The sequence below is a fragment of the Abramis brama genome, assembly GCF_963993115.1.
Source record: "Abramis brama genome assembly, chromosome: 10".
NCBI lineage: Eukaryota > Metazoa > Chordata > Actinopteri > Cypriniformes > Leuciscidae > Abramis > Abramis brama.
Genome location: NC_139972.1, coordinates 43,371,095 through 43,383,594, shown reverse-complemented (window position 1 = coordinate 43,383,594; position 12,500 = coordinate 43,371,095). Strand labels below are relative to the sequence as shown.

At 44.8% G+C, this 12,500-nt stretch overlaps 2 protein-coding genes across 2 annotated transcripts; both read right to left on the bottom strand.

Moving 5' to 3' along the window:
* Positions 1 to 1,243: 1,243 nt before the first annotated feature.
* On the bottom strand, positions 1,244 to 6,583 carry LOC311090445 (uncharacterized protein; the record flags this gene model as incomplete). Its single annotated transcript, XM_084125702.1, has 8 exons — positions 1,244 to 2,401; positions 2,550 to 2,654; positions 2,791 to 3,464; positions 3,551 to 3,760; positions 3,867 to 4,671; positions 4,769 to 5,096; positions 5,275 to 5,759; positions 6,290 to 6,583. The coding sequence occupies 8 exons, from the start codon at positions 6,581 to 6,583 to the stop codon at positions 1,376 to 1,378; spliced, it is 3,927 nt and encodes a 1,308-aa protein (XP_083981828.1). The 3' UTR covers positions 1,244 to 1,375.
* On the bottom strand, positions 6,536 to 8,155 carry LOC311090444 (uncharacterized protein; the record flags this gene model as incomplete). The annotated part of the gene is made up of 4 exons (XM_084125701.1): positions 6,536 to 6,695; positions 6,890 to 6,982; positions 7,849 to 7,935; positions 8,012 to 8,155. 4 exons carry the CDS (start codon positions 8,153 to 8,155, stop codon positions 6,612 to 6,614), a joined length of 408 nt encoding a protein of 135 aa, XP_083981827.1. The 3' UTR covers positions 6,536 to 6,611.
* Between the last annotated feature and the right edge of the window lie 4,345 nt (positions 8,156 to 12,500).

Genomic DNA, 12,500 nt, shown 5'->3' with positions numbered 1-12,500 from the left:
GCTGAAGCTCCGCCTCTGGCTAAAAGTGCCATTGGCACAGACAGACTTGCTGGCTGTCTCGATAAGTGAAGCAAAGACAACCCAAACCAGGTTTTAGCAAGGCCTCCAGAAGGTCACAACCTAAAGCAGGTTGCTGTCAAACGTAGTCGGCAGGATTCGAACCTGCGCGGGGAGACCCCAATGGACTTCTAGTCCATCGCCTTAACCACTCGGCCACGACTACAAGCTGGCCCAGGGGGGCATGTCATGCCTGCAGCGTCGCTGCCCAAGGCCAGCGCAGGTCAGCAAGAACTCGACAGCAAAACGTAGCGCTCCACAAAAAAAAGAGGCTCGATCGCCCGAACAGGGACTTGAACCCTGGACCCTCAGATTAAAAGTCTGATGCTCTACCGACTCCGCCAAAGCTGGGGAACAATAGTCTGTTTGAGGAAGGGGAGAAGGAAAAAGAAGGGGAAGAAGGGGAAGGAGGAAAAAGAGAGAAAAGAGAAGGAAAAAAAGAGAAAAATGAAAGGAAAGGGAAGGGAAAGGGAAAAGGTAAACCCACCTTTCACACTTCTGTGTGATTTTTGGTAGATTGGTATTCATATTTTATAGAAAATTGCCTTTTTATATATTTCATGGGCAAATCACTGACGTGAACGACATCGGTTCGAGTCCCACCTCGGACAAGGTCTACAAAGTCTACAAAGAAAGCTGATTGTGAATGAAAATAAATAATTTGCCACCAAGGTTAATTTCTTTGTGATTTGATACTGATTTTTCAATGGAAACTGCATAAAATGTAAGCATTCTTTTCTTAATGTATATATGTATATAAACCTATATGTATACATTTCATATGATTTTATGACTTAACACTTATTTTATTAAAAAAGTGTTTTTATCGATACATGTTCTTATTTAATAATTACCCATATGACTATGGAGTTCCTTGAAATGTGCTATACATGAGATATATAGGCCTATAATAATAATAATAATAATAATAACAATGTTTTGACTCAGGCTCACTGAATGATTAATGAATGACGAAAAACTATTCTATGAACAATAAAATGTTTTTTATTTTTAACAATAAAATATAACATTAAACTATGCACATATTAATAAAGAGTATATATATATATATATAAAACATGGAAAATGACAAAAAGAACCTCCCACCTAATAATGATAATAATAACAATAACAAATAGATAAATAATAACAGTAGTAAACACACAAAAGTAAAAACAGTATGAGTATTTAAAAATATATAAAAACATATAAAATAATTAAAATAAAAGTCCCTGAGTGGGGTCGAACCACTAACCTAATAATAAATAACAAATATAATAGTAATAAACGCTTACACAAAGATAGAAACTTTGTAAAACTATTTCTTTTTTTTTACTTTTTCAAGCCACTGTTCTTTTGTAAGTGTCTCTGTGACAGGGCAGTAGATAGTCCCTCTAAACTGGCTGTGCCCGGTCGCCGCTGTCCTAAATTGCCCACACTTCCTGCAGGTATTTGCCTCAACCTTTCTGTGGTAGGGACGAGGGACAGTGGGTTGAGACTGACTGACCGTGGCAGGAGGTGGGAGGACGAAACTGGGAGTCACTGGGGCTATAGGAAGAGGGCTTTGGGGGACAACAAACAGTGTGAAGGTAGGGGTAGTGTGGGAGGCAAGAGGGACAGTCGGGCTGGGGCTGGGAAGGACAGGTTCTGGAAGCTGGGGTTGAAGGTTGCCAACAGGCCGAGGAATTATCGGCCTCAGGGTTGTCAGCTTGGGTATGACTGCCTCAGTTGTATTGCCAGTGATGCGTCTTTTTAGTTTCGCTTGCCCAGCTGTGCTTTGTGGCAGTTTGTAAATATGCTGCTCTCCCTGGACCTGGGGTGGAGCAACAGCACGGACACCGGCAGGTGGGAGAGCCTCAGCAGCAAGACCAAGAGGGTCAGGCAGATCCATCCCCTGAAGCAGAAGAGTCTGATCTTGCTTCTTAATCCTGCCGTTGTGCCACTGAACCAGAGTGGTCTGATTCACCTCCACCAGCTGGAGAGTAGTGTCCTGCATGATGGCACCATTAGACAGGATCAGCTGCCGGATCTTTCTGTAATCTTGTAAAACAAGAGACCAGCGACTCAGCGTCACCTTCTCTTTCTTCCTTGGACTTTGATGGATGCGACAGAGCCTGATGAAAATGGCCTCCACGAGACGACAGCAGTCTGGCCATTGGGCAGGTGAAGCTGTAGATGCCAACACACTCCGTTTCAGGCTGTCCACTCCAGGGGTGAAAACAGCCTTCTTTTTTGGAGACCTGAACCTCCCTGTGGTCAGCCTGTCCTGGTGTCTGGCAGCAAACTTCACTCGCTGCTTGTCATATTCAAGCAGGCTCTGCCACAAGCACACAATGTCATCAACCTGAAGAAGGTAAGAAGTATAGAGGCATAGGTGAGTTAAAAGGAAACTGGTAATTTCGCATACATAGTTCAGTAACACTGTTATTACAGTCACATTGTGTTTTGTGTGGTCTTTTCCATGTTAACAAACATTCAAAATGTTTGCATACCTGCTGTCTGCTCAGTGTTAACCCTGTGCTTGTCCTCAGCTCTACCAAATACTCAGCCAGTCTGTCCACCCGGTCCATTCCTGGAATGTTTTGGTCATCCACAGCCTAAAATAGTATAATTTTAAATGGTAAAGAAAAAAAGAGATTAGTGAAATGACATCTTAATGGTAGTATTAATCAGTTTGTTGAATTACAAATTAATTTCTGTTCGTGGCAAGTTCCTATGGTGAAATTTACATACCAAAAGCTCCTCAGGCACCTGAGTGGGGGAACCTGGTGCATACTGGACTATGGATGTAGTTGACCGAGAGGAGGAGGCGGCAGCAGCAGACTGGGAGAAGGCAGACTGGGATGAGGGAGCAGCAGACTGGGAGAAGGCAGCAGCAGACTGGGAGAAGGCAGACTGGGATGAGGCAGCAGCAGACTGGGAGAAGGCAGACTGGGATGAGGCAGCAGCAGACTGGGAGAAGGCAGACTGGGATGAGGCAGCAGCAGACTGGGAGAAGGCAGACTGGGATGAGGCAGCAGCAGACTGGGAGAAGGCAGACTGGGATGAGGCAGCAGCAGACTGGGATGAAGGCGCAGTAGACAGGGATGAGGGAGCAGCAGACTGGGAGAAGGCAGACTGGGATGAGGCAGCAGCAGACTGGGATGAAGGAGCAGTAGACAGGGATGAGGCAGCAGCAGACTGGGATGAGGGATGAACAGGCTGAACTGTAGGTGGGTTACAGTTAGCTTCATCTTCAAGGAGGAAACTCAGTGTAGGGTCCTCATTGATGTCCTCCTCAAATCCTTCATCCTGCTCATCTACATTCACTTCCTCCAGCAGCTGGTCTGTCTGCTCATTGTCAGTATCCATCGACTGAAGTGGCTGCCCTGTCTGACTAAGTAGATAGTCCACTCCAATTAGCTCCCCTAAAAACAGAATGCAGTGTGTTAAACATTTAGCCCTTTCATTAGCAAATAACCATGTGCTGTAAAATGTACTGTGAGAGTCTTACCAGTGTACTGTGCAGGAGGTTGGAAGGTGGGCACAAGCTTCTCTCCAAAAACATTCAGGCTGTTGGTGTTGATGCTTTGCACCACCTGCCCTGCGTAGGTGAGAAGAGGGGAGGATTTTGTGGAAATTGATGCTGCTGCCCGGTCTTGGTTCCACCTGTTCAGGCCTTCCAGGAGATACAACTGAAAATTCAGTGTGTTAGCACTGGTTCCTGTAAAGAAGTGAACAATGAAAACCATTAAACTGGAATAATGAGTTCCTTCAGAAAATATAATAAGTGAATATGTACTATACTGCAAACACAATGAGACACAAACCTGGAATGAACCTGTTCAGGTGGAGGTGGAAAGATTCAAGGGAGGTTGAGCCCCTAGCACATCTGTACTTTGTGAGAACTAATCCTCCCTTGGTGGTGGTGGTGCCTGTCACAGTGTAGAGAAAAACACCTGGTGGATCCTGGATGCACTTAACATGCCTCATCTGAACACGCCAGATGTGCTCAATCCTCACTGTGTCCAGCAGAGGAACCCCCATCATATCTCTCCCCTTATCCCCCATCAGTTCCTGCAGAAGCCTGTCGAGGTAGCGGGTTGTGGACTCCACCCCACGAGTCCTCCGACGGCAGTAGAGCGCCAGCTCTTTTTTGGTGATGCGTTGGTCCACAAGGTTATCGGTGATGACAGGCACACCTTCCTCCTGCAGTTGCTCTCTCTTTGCCCGCCGCAACAAAGCCACATCATCTGGGTCCCATTCAAAAATGCACGCAGAGAGACGTGACATGAAGACTGGGTAGAGAGGATGAGCATCAGTGGTGCACCCCACTGCCAGCCGACGCATGAAGTGCCAGATGTCCAGCCTGATATTGAGATCAGGCCATCCTCCAAATCTGGCCTGTAGCTTGCTCTGCCCCTTCTCTATGCAGCAGCCACAGTCCACGTACAGCAACAGTGGTGGAGCCACGGCCGCCTGGCTGTACCTGTGAATCAGTCCGGAGACCATGGTGTCCAGTGCTGGACCTTCCTGAGCAGTCAAGACACTGATAAGAATTTGTCCTGTCTCATTGCCAACAGAAGTCACCCACTGTGCTGTTCCCCTGGCTGTGCCTGCCAACTTCTTTGTGATCTAAAATCAACAAAATTAAAAATATTAATAAAGCATAACACAAATAATTTTCAAACTTCACAACAGTTAAATATCAGTAATAATGTCAAACAATTACCTGTTTTGTTGAGTCCATTTTCAAAATCGTCCCAAACGTGGAGGTTATGCTAGCCTTGATGTGGTCTATGCGACTGATAATGTCCCTCCCATAAACTGAAAGCAGCCACTTGCTAGTAGGGACATCAATGGGCTCTGGAGGCTTTTGGCACATGACAGGTAAGAGGCTGGGGCGGTTGATAAAACCAGCACACTCCTCCATATAGTGCGCCAAGCGGTCAAGCCACTCCTCCCCATGGTTCTCCCTCAGCTGTTTGACGAGTCTTGTAGGACTGTTGCCCAGCGTCCGTTCCCTCAGCATGCGAATGACACGAATGTCACAAGCATACCTTTGTGTAGAAGAGAAGATTTGCTTATGTAATTTATTTTATGCTAAATAAAAAAACACTTTTATTTTGCATTTACTTCATATTACACATTTCTGCTTCAGAAAATACATGATTAATTATGAAATATTAATGAAACACATTCCAAAATTCTGTACAAGGCGTGTAGATTGTAACTCACTTCTGTGTCAAAATCAGACGGAACAGTCTTCTGTGGGGCACGTCGAGCTGGTCCAGGACAGTCTGACTGGTAGACAGGTAACTCAGGCAACACACAGTACACCTGAGAGTCTCTGTTACCATGAGGTAGTACCTGTCGATGTCCAGGACCTTCCGTGCTCTCTTGTGGAGGCCATAGCCAGTCAGCTGCTTTCCACATGCAGGACAGAACAGTCTGAACTTCCACAAGTGGTAGGGCATCCATACCAGAAGCCTGTGATTAAAAAAGCGATCTGGAGATGGAGCCTGGTGGTAGATGAGGGAAGGGACGGGTGGCTCATACCAGAGCTTCAAGTCTGTCCGAAGTCTGCCAGAGTGAAAGAGTGCAGAAGCAATCCACCTCTGATCCTGTGAGGGGATTGTCTGCCTCATTTTAGTGGGCAGCCAAAATTGATCTGGCTCAGATGCAGGAGCAGGTCCGGGCATAGAAGGGGCAACATGCTCCTCCTGATTCAAAAGCAATGAAAGATTAGAGATGTAATATTAAAACATTGTTTGCATATAAGTTTGCATATAAGTAATTCTACAAGGGGCATTAGTGGACATTTCATATCCATTTATGATAATTAGCCTATATATTTTCAAACAAAATGATCTTTTAAGGCAGATTTAATATAAAAAAATAAGTTCCTGTCCTTAATGACTGTGCTGTGAATATCACATGGATATCTGCAAAAAATATTCTTAAATTATTTTAAAAAAATCACTGTATACATGGGTGAATGGGAAAAAATAACGCTCGGATACATGTTTTACTTGAAGTTTAACATTCAATTTGCATGTAACGATTGACAAATTCACCAGGGAATCATAATTTTCCTTGTAATATCAAGATGGTGTTTAATGATTATGCTTGGTAACTAGCAGATATGTTATGACAAATATATAAACTGAAAGTCATTTTTGTAATGGAATAAGACACATTTACTTCACACACAGGAAATAAGAGATGCCACAAAAAATAGATGGGCACTCACCAAGGATGTAATAGTCGGACTAGCTGCAGAAGGAGGTCTGGCTGCAGAAGGAGGTCTGGCTGCAGGAGAAGCACTGGTTGAAGGAGAAGCACTGGTTGAAGGAGGTCTGGCTGCAGAAGGAGGTCTGGCTGCAGGAGATGGAATGGTTGAAGGAGGTCTGGCTGCAGAAGGAGATCTGGCAACAGGAGAAGCACTGGTTGCCGGTTGAATGGTTGAAAGACTGGGTCTGGCTGAAGGAGGCGGACTGTGACTACCAGGCTGTAAAGATACATATTGTACATTATCAACAAACATAATAATGATGATGAAACATATTTTCTTTTTAAATTACCTGAATCTGCCTTGGTACATTTAGGTTGGGTTTGGCTGCTGAACTAATGGATCCTCCAAATCGTGGCTTTGTAAACTAAAAGAGGGAGATTATAGAACAGATTGACATGCATGTAATATCATACATGCATTGGAAATTTGAAGATATTAATTCCCTATTGAAGAATACACAAATAATCTTCAAGCCCACCAGTAATAGGCATTGGGAAATTCTGGAGATAATTGCTTGTGGAGGAGGTAATCTACTCAAATATTAAAATAATGTGTTACCATTGATAAGTTAAGTGCAGGCCGTGTAAAGGTCGGGGCTGAGGTAGAGGTTGGGACCGCGGTAGGAGTGGATGCAGGTGGAGCACTTGTGGCCTGGTAAAGAACAATCAAGAATGAGGAAAACAGGTTTTATTCATCTTTCATTCATGGTACTTTTTACAGATCTAAATAAGCACAGGCACGCCAAACTCTAACATTAACAGACATTTATACATTTAATCAGGACAATCTGTCTCTGTACACCAGCGAGAGTCTGAGGGCAGAAGCTGTATAAATATAACACCCAATAAAATAAAATCAATACTAACTGGTCTCTTTGGCAATTTTTATTTACATTACATTTCAGTGTTTTTGTTTGCTTGTTGTGTTTTTTTTTATCTGTAATGAGGTCATAAATAAAACCTGTGCTTCGTAATCTGTGGATACATCTATTTTGATATTTCATATCGACACACATTAAATATATTCACATTATAATATTTCTTATTTCATTTACAATAATACACTAATTATTAGAGCCTAACTGCAAATAACCACTGAAATTGTAATTGACTGTCTTATATAAATAACATAAATATTATTGATATAGGTAATGGTAATGAGTGCTGACACATCAACTTTGCTTGAGGTAAGATTTAAAAGCTTTATATAAAATATTTTTCTGAATAAATGAGCAAAAACCAAAACATTTCAGAAGTTATCTCTGATTACATTTTTTTTTTTTTTTTATCTCTGGCTATTTAATCGCTGGAGGAGCTATGGGACTAGATAGCCAAAATTGTTATCTACGGTAAAGGGTGTAAACAGCAGTATAACTTTATCAAGCTTTATAAAAAAAAGACTATTGCTGCATCCCACAGAAGTGTACTTTGAAGGCATTTGAGTCACAAATATGATTGTGTGGTCCTACAGTGAAGTAAGATGTAAGAGATGATTACCTGAAAGTCTGAAGTGCATACCTTAGGCGGATGGAATCCACAAAGGCATTTCTGTGGTCCACCAAAAAGTGTTGCCTGGCGACGGACCTGCATTGGACATTTATCTATCTGTACAAATAAAGACCTCCAAGTTATGTTAAATCAGTTTTAGCATGTTTTCTCATTAACTTTTGTCTGTACATACCCTCTGAAAGAGGTCAAACCATTTCTTCTGGCGAGGGGCAGGTCTGTTGCCAGTTTCCGAGGGCCAAACCCCTGTGCTGGCAAACCGCCGCAGGCGGGACATCCACTCATCGTCCCCCAGGGCCTTGTGTGACTTTTTAGACATCTCTGGAACATTTGAAACATGTTTAGTCTTTTTAGCTAAAACATAAATTACATTTACCTACTACTAACACTAGCCTATGGCTTGACTACTTATTACTGTATTTGATAATGTACTACTATAATTACACACCAGAATCATGATCGATAATGACATTTTTAAACACACCTTAAAGAACACTGAAAGCTAAAAATCCATTCATGTATTAGTGTTGTTAATGTAGTTCATCATTGGAGACAATAACATGAGAAGTGCTGCAGTATACTAACTTACATCAAGACTGATCATGACACTAAACAACTTTATGCATCATAAAATTACATTTTAAATTCAAATAAAAATATGTTGTGGTTAATGTAGAATGTAGTTTATAAAAAAAAAGTGTAATATGAAAAGTGCCGCAATATACTAGCTCATCAAGATAGATATTTTTTAACATTAAAAAATACCTTAATGCAGCATAACATACGAAAAAAGTTAGCAATATATGAAATCTGTTGCTGATGTTAATGTACAGTAGTTCATCAAAACATACAGTAACATTTATGCTGCAGGTTGCCAGCAGATCATGATCGCGATAGGTCATACAATAAACAACATAAAATACGAGAAGAAGAAAAAATAAATATGTATTAGTCTATTGTTGTTAATCTTACTTGTTGACAATCGATGAATGAACAGCAATACTTCGGCGCGGGTACACCTGAGAATAAAAAAGAATCTGTGACGGCGCCTGCAAGATGAAGATCCGACGCGTGATTGGCCAAAGAATCCTCTCAAAGATGAAGCCAGAGAACGCCATTCGCTCAGCAAAGATGGAGATCCGAAGCGTGATTGGGCCAAGGAACTCTGACAAAGATGAAGCCCGATAACGCCATTCGCTAAGTAAAGATGAAGATACGACGCGTGATTGGCCGAGGAACTCTGACAAAGATGAAGTCCGAGAACGCTATTCGCTCAATAAAGATGGAGATCGCGCTTGAGATTGGCTGTTGGAAACAGCCGCACGGCTGTCAGGTACCGCCATCCGGGCTCTCACTCGCGATGCGTGCGCGTTGCATGGGAACGCGCAGCAAAATGAATCGTAACGGCTGAAAAAAACAGACGTTTCTCCCACGGGGTGAGGAGAGGTGGTAACGTGGAGCTCAATTTCAAAAGTCTAGGAAATCTTGCCGTGACCCGGATTCGAACCGGGGTTGCTGCGGCCACAACGCAGAGTACTAACCACTATACGATCACGGCGAGCTACCGGTCTCCCCACCGTGTCTCTGAGGACAAAACCGTTTCTTACCAACCTAACTCTTTTCAAGGGTAATATTGTAACAATGACTTTTTAAAACAAAATTTATAAAGTTTTAGCAAGGCCTCCAGAAGGTTACAACCTAAAGCAGGCGCATGCTGTCAAACTTAGTCGGCAGGATTTGAACCTATGCGGGGCGACCCCAAAGGATTTTTAGACCATCGCCATAACAGACTCTATAAACTGGTCGCAAAAAGCAAGGTCCTTGTGACAGTACTCATGCAATGCATTTGAAAAGACGCATGGTATTGTATGGTAACCGTTATCCCACTGACAAAGCAGCCTATTGTTGAACTGTCTTTTTTTTTTTTATTAATCAACCAATCCAATAATAATAATAACAAAAACTATGGGCTAATAAAACGAAATAATAAAAAACGGCTATGGGCTGACAGCGAAGCAAAAGAGGCAGAGCGAGCCAGCCAGGAGTCGAACCTAGAATCTTCTGATCCGTAGTCAGACGCGTTATCCATTGCGCCACTGGCCCACCGATCGGGCACCCTTGAGCGTACACGGGACCTGTTGGTGTTCGACTGGGCAGAGGCCTGTCATGACATCTACTTTTTCTCATGCCATTAACAGGCCTGGAGCCAACGTCAGGAAGGGGTCCGATGAGGGGCCTGCTGTAAAAACCTTGGAGATGGAGGCCTCACATGTTGGGGATCTCGGTTGTTTTGTTTTCATGGCAAGTTGTGGTGTTGTTAGGATATTCCTACAGAGCCTGTGACAGTTTCTCAGCGGAAGAACTGGGATCCAGGGTGAGAGACGTCTCCTCTCCTGGAGGAAAATACAAGCCTTAGTGGTCTCGCTGGAAAATCTGGTAGAGGCCCACAGCCGGGCTTGAGGGGAAGGAGTCAACAGACCTTCCCTGGTGGTCTAGCGGTTAGGATTCGGCGCTCTCACCGCCGCAGCCCGGGTTCGATTCCCGGTCAGGGAATTGGCTTTTGCCCTCCAGCGGCGGTCGTGATGGCAAAATGCCGCACTACAAACTCAAGCGTGACGGCCTCGTCGAGAAGCACGGCCAAGGAAAGGTTTGCGTGTGAAAAAGACCTCCTTCGAGCCGGAGTCGAACCAGCGACCTAAGGATTGCCAACTTGCCACCTACAGTCCTCCGCTCTACCAGCTGAGCTATCGAAGGCACACCGGTCGGGCACAGAACCTCAACCCATCAGGTTGCTGAAGCTCCGCCTCTGGCTAAAAGTGCCATTGGCACAGACAGACTTGCTGGCTGTCTCGATAAGTGAAGCAAAGACAACCCAAACCAGGTTTTAGCAAGGCCTCCAGAAGGTCACAACCTAAAGCAGGTTGCTGTCAAACGTAGTCGGCAGGATTCGGACCTTGCGCGGGGAGACCCCAATGGATTTCTAGTCCATCGCCTTAACCACTCGGCCACGACTACAAGCTGGCCCAGGGGGGCATGTCATTTTGCTTGGTGGCCTGCAGCGTCGCTGCCCAAGGCCAGCGCAGGTCAGCAAGAACTCGACAGCAAAACGTAGCGCTCCACAAAAAAAAGAGGCTCGATCGCCCGAACAGGGACTTGAACCCTGGACCCTCAGATTAAAAGTCTGATGCTCTACCGACTGAGCTATCCGGGCTCTCACTCACGATGCGTGCGCGTTGCATGGGAACGCGCAGCAAAATGAATCGTAACGGCTGAAAAAAACAGACGTTTCTCCCACGGGGTGAGGAGGTAACGTGGAGCTCAATTTCAAAAGTCTAGGAAATCTTGCCGTGACCCGGATTCGAACCGGGGTTGCTGCGGCCACAACGCAGAGTACTAACCACTATACGATCACGGCGAGCTACCGGTCTCCCCACCGTGTCACTGAGGACAAAACCGTTTCTTACCAACCTAACTCTTTTCAAGGGTAATATTGTAACAATGACTTTTTAAAACAAAATTTATAAAGTTTTAGCAAGGCCTCCAGAAGGTTACAACCTAAAGCAGGCGCATGCTGTCAAACTTAGTCGGCAGGATTTGAACCTATGCGGGGCGACCCCAAAGGATTTTTAGACCATCGCCATAACAGACTCTATAAACTGGTCGCAAAAAGCAAGGTCCTTGTGACAGTACTCATGCAATGCATTTGAAAAGACGCATGGTATTGTATGGTAACCGTTATCCCACTGACAAAGCAGCCTATTGTTGAACTGTCTTTTTTTTTTTTATTAATCAACCAATCCAATAATAATAATAACAAAAACTATGGGCTAATAAAACGAAATAATAAAAAACGGCTATGGGCTGACAGCGAAGCAAAAGAGGCAGAGCGAGCCAGCCAGGAGTCGAACCTATAATCTTCTGATCCGTAGTCAGACGCGTTATCCATTGCGCCACTGGCCCACCGATCGGGCACCCTTGAGCGTACACGGGACCTGTTGGTGTTCGACTGGGCAGAGGCCTGTCATGACATCTACTTTTTCTCATGCCATTAACAGGCCTGGAGCCAACGTCAGGAAGGGGTCCGATGAGGGGCCTGCTGTAAAAACCTTGGAGATGGAGGCCTCACATGTTGGGGATCTCGGTTGTTTTGTTTTCATGGCAAGTTGTGGTGTTGTTAGGATATTCCTACAGAGCCTGTGACAGTTTCTCAGCGGAAGAACTGGGATCCAGGGTGAGAGACGTCTCCTCTCCTGGAGGAAAATACAAGCCTTAGTGGTCTCGCTGGAAAATCTGGTAGAGGCCCACAGCCGGGCTTGAGGGGAAGGAGTCAACAGACCTTCCCTGGTGGTCTAGTGGTTAGGATTCGGCGCTCTCACCGCCGCGGCCCGGGTTCGATTCCCGGTCAGGGAATTGGCTTTTGCCCTCCAGCGGCGGTCGTGATGGCAAAATGCCGCACTACAAACTCAAGCGTGACGGCCTCGTCGAGAAGCACGGCCAAGGAAAGGTTTGCGTGTGAAAAAGACCTCCTTCGAGCCGGAGTCGAACCAGCGACCTAAGGATTGCCAACTTGCCACCTCCAGTCCTCCGCTCTACCAGCTGAGCTATCGAAGGCACACCGGTTGGGCACAGAACCTCAACCCATCAGGTTGCTGAAGCTCCGCCTC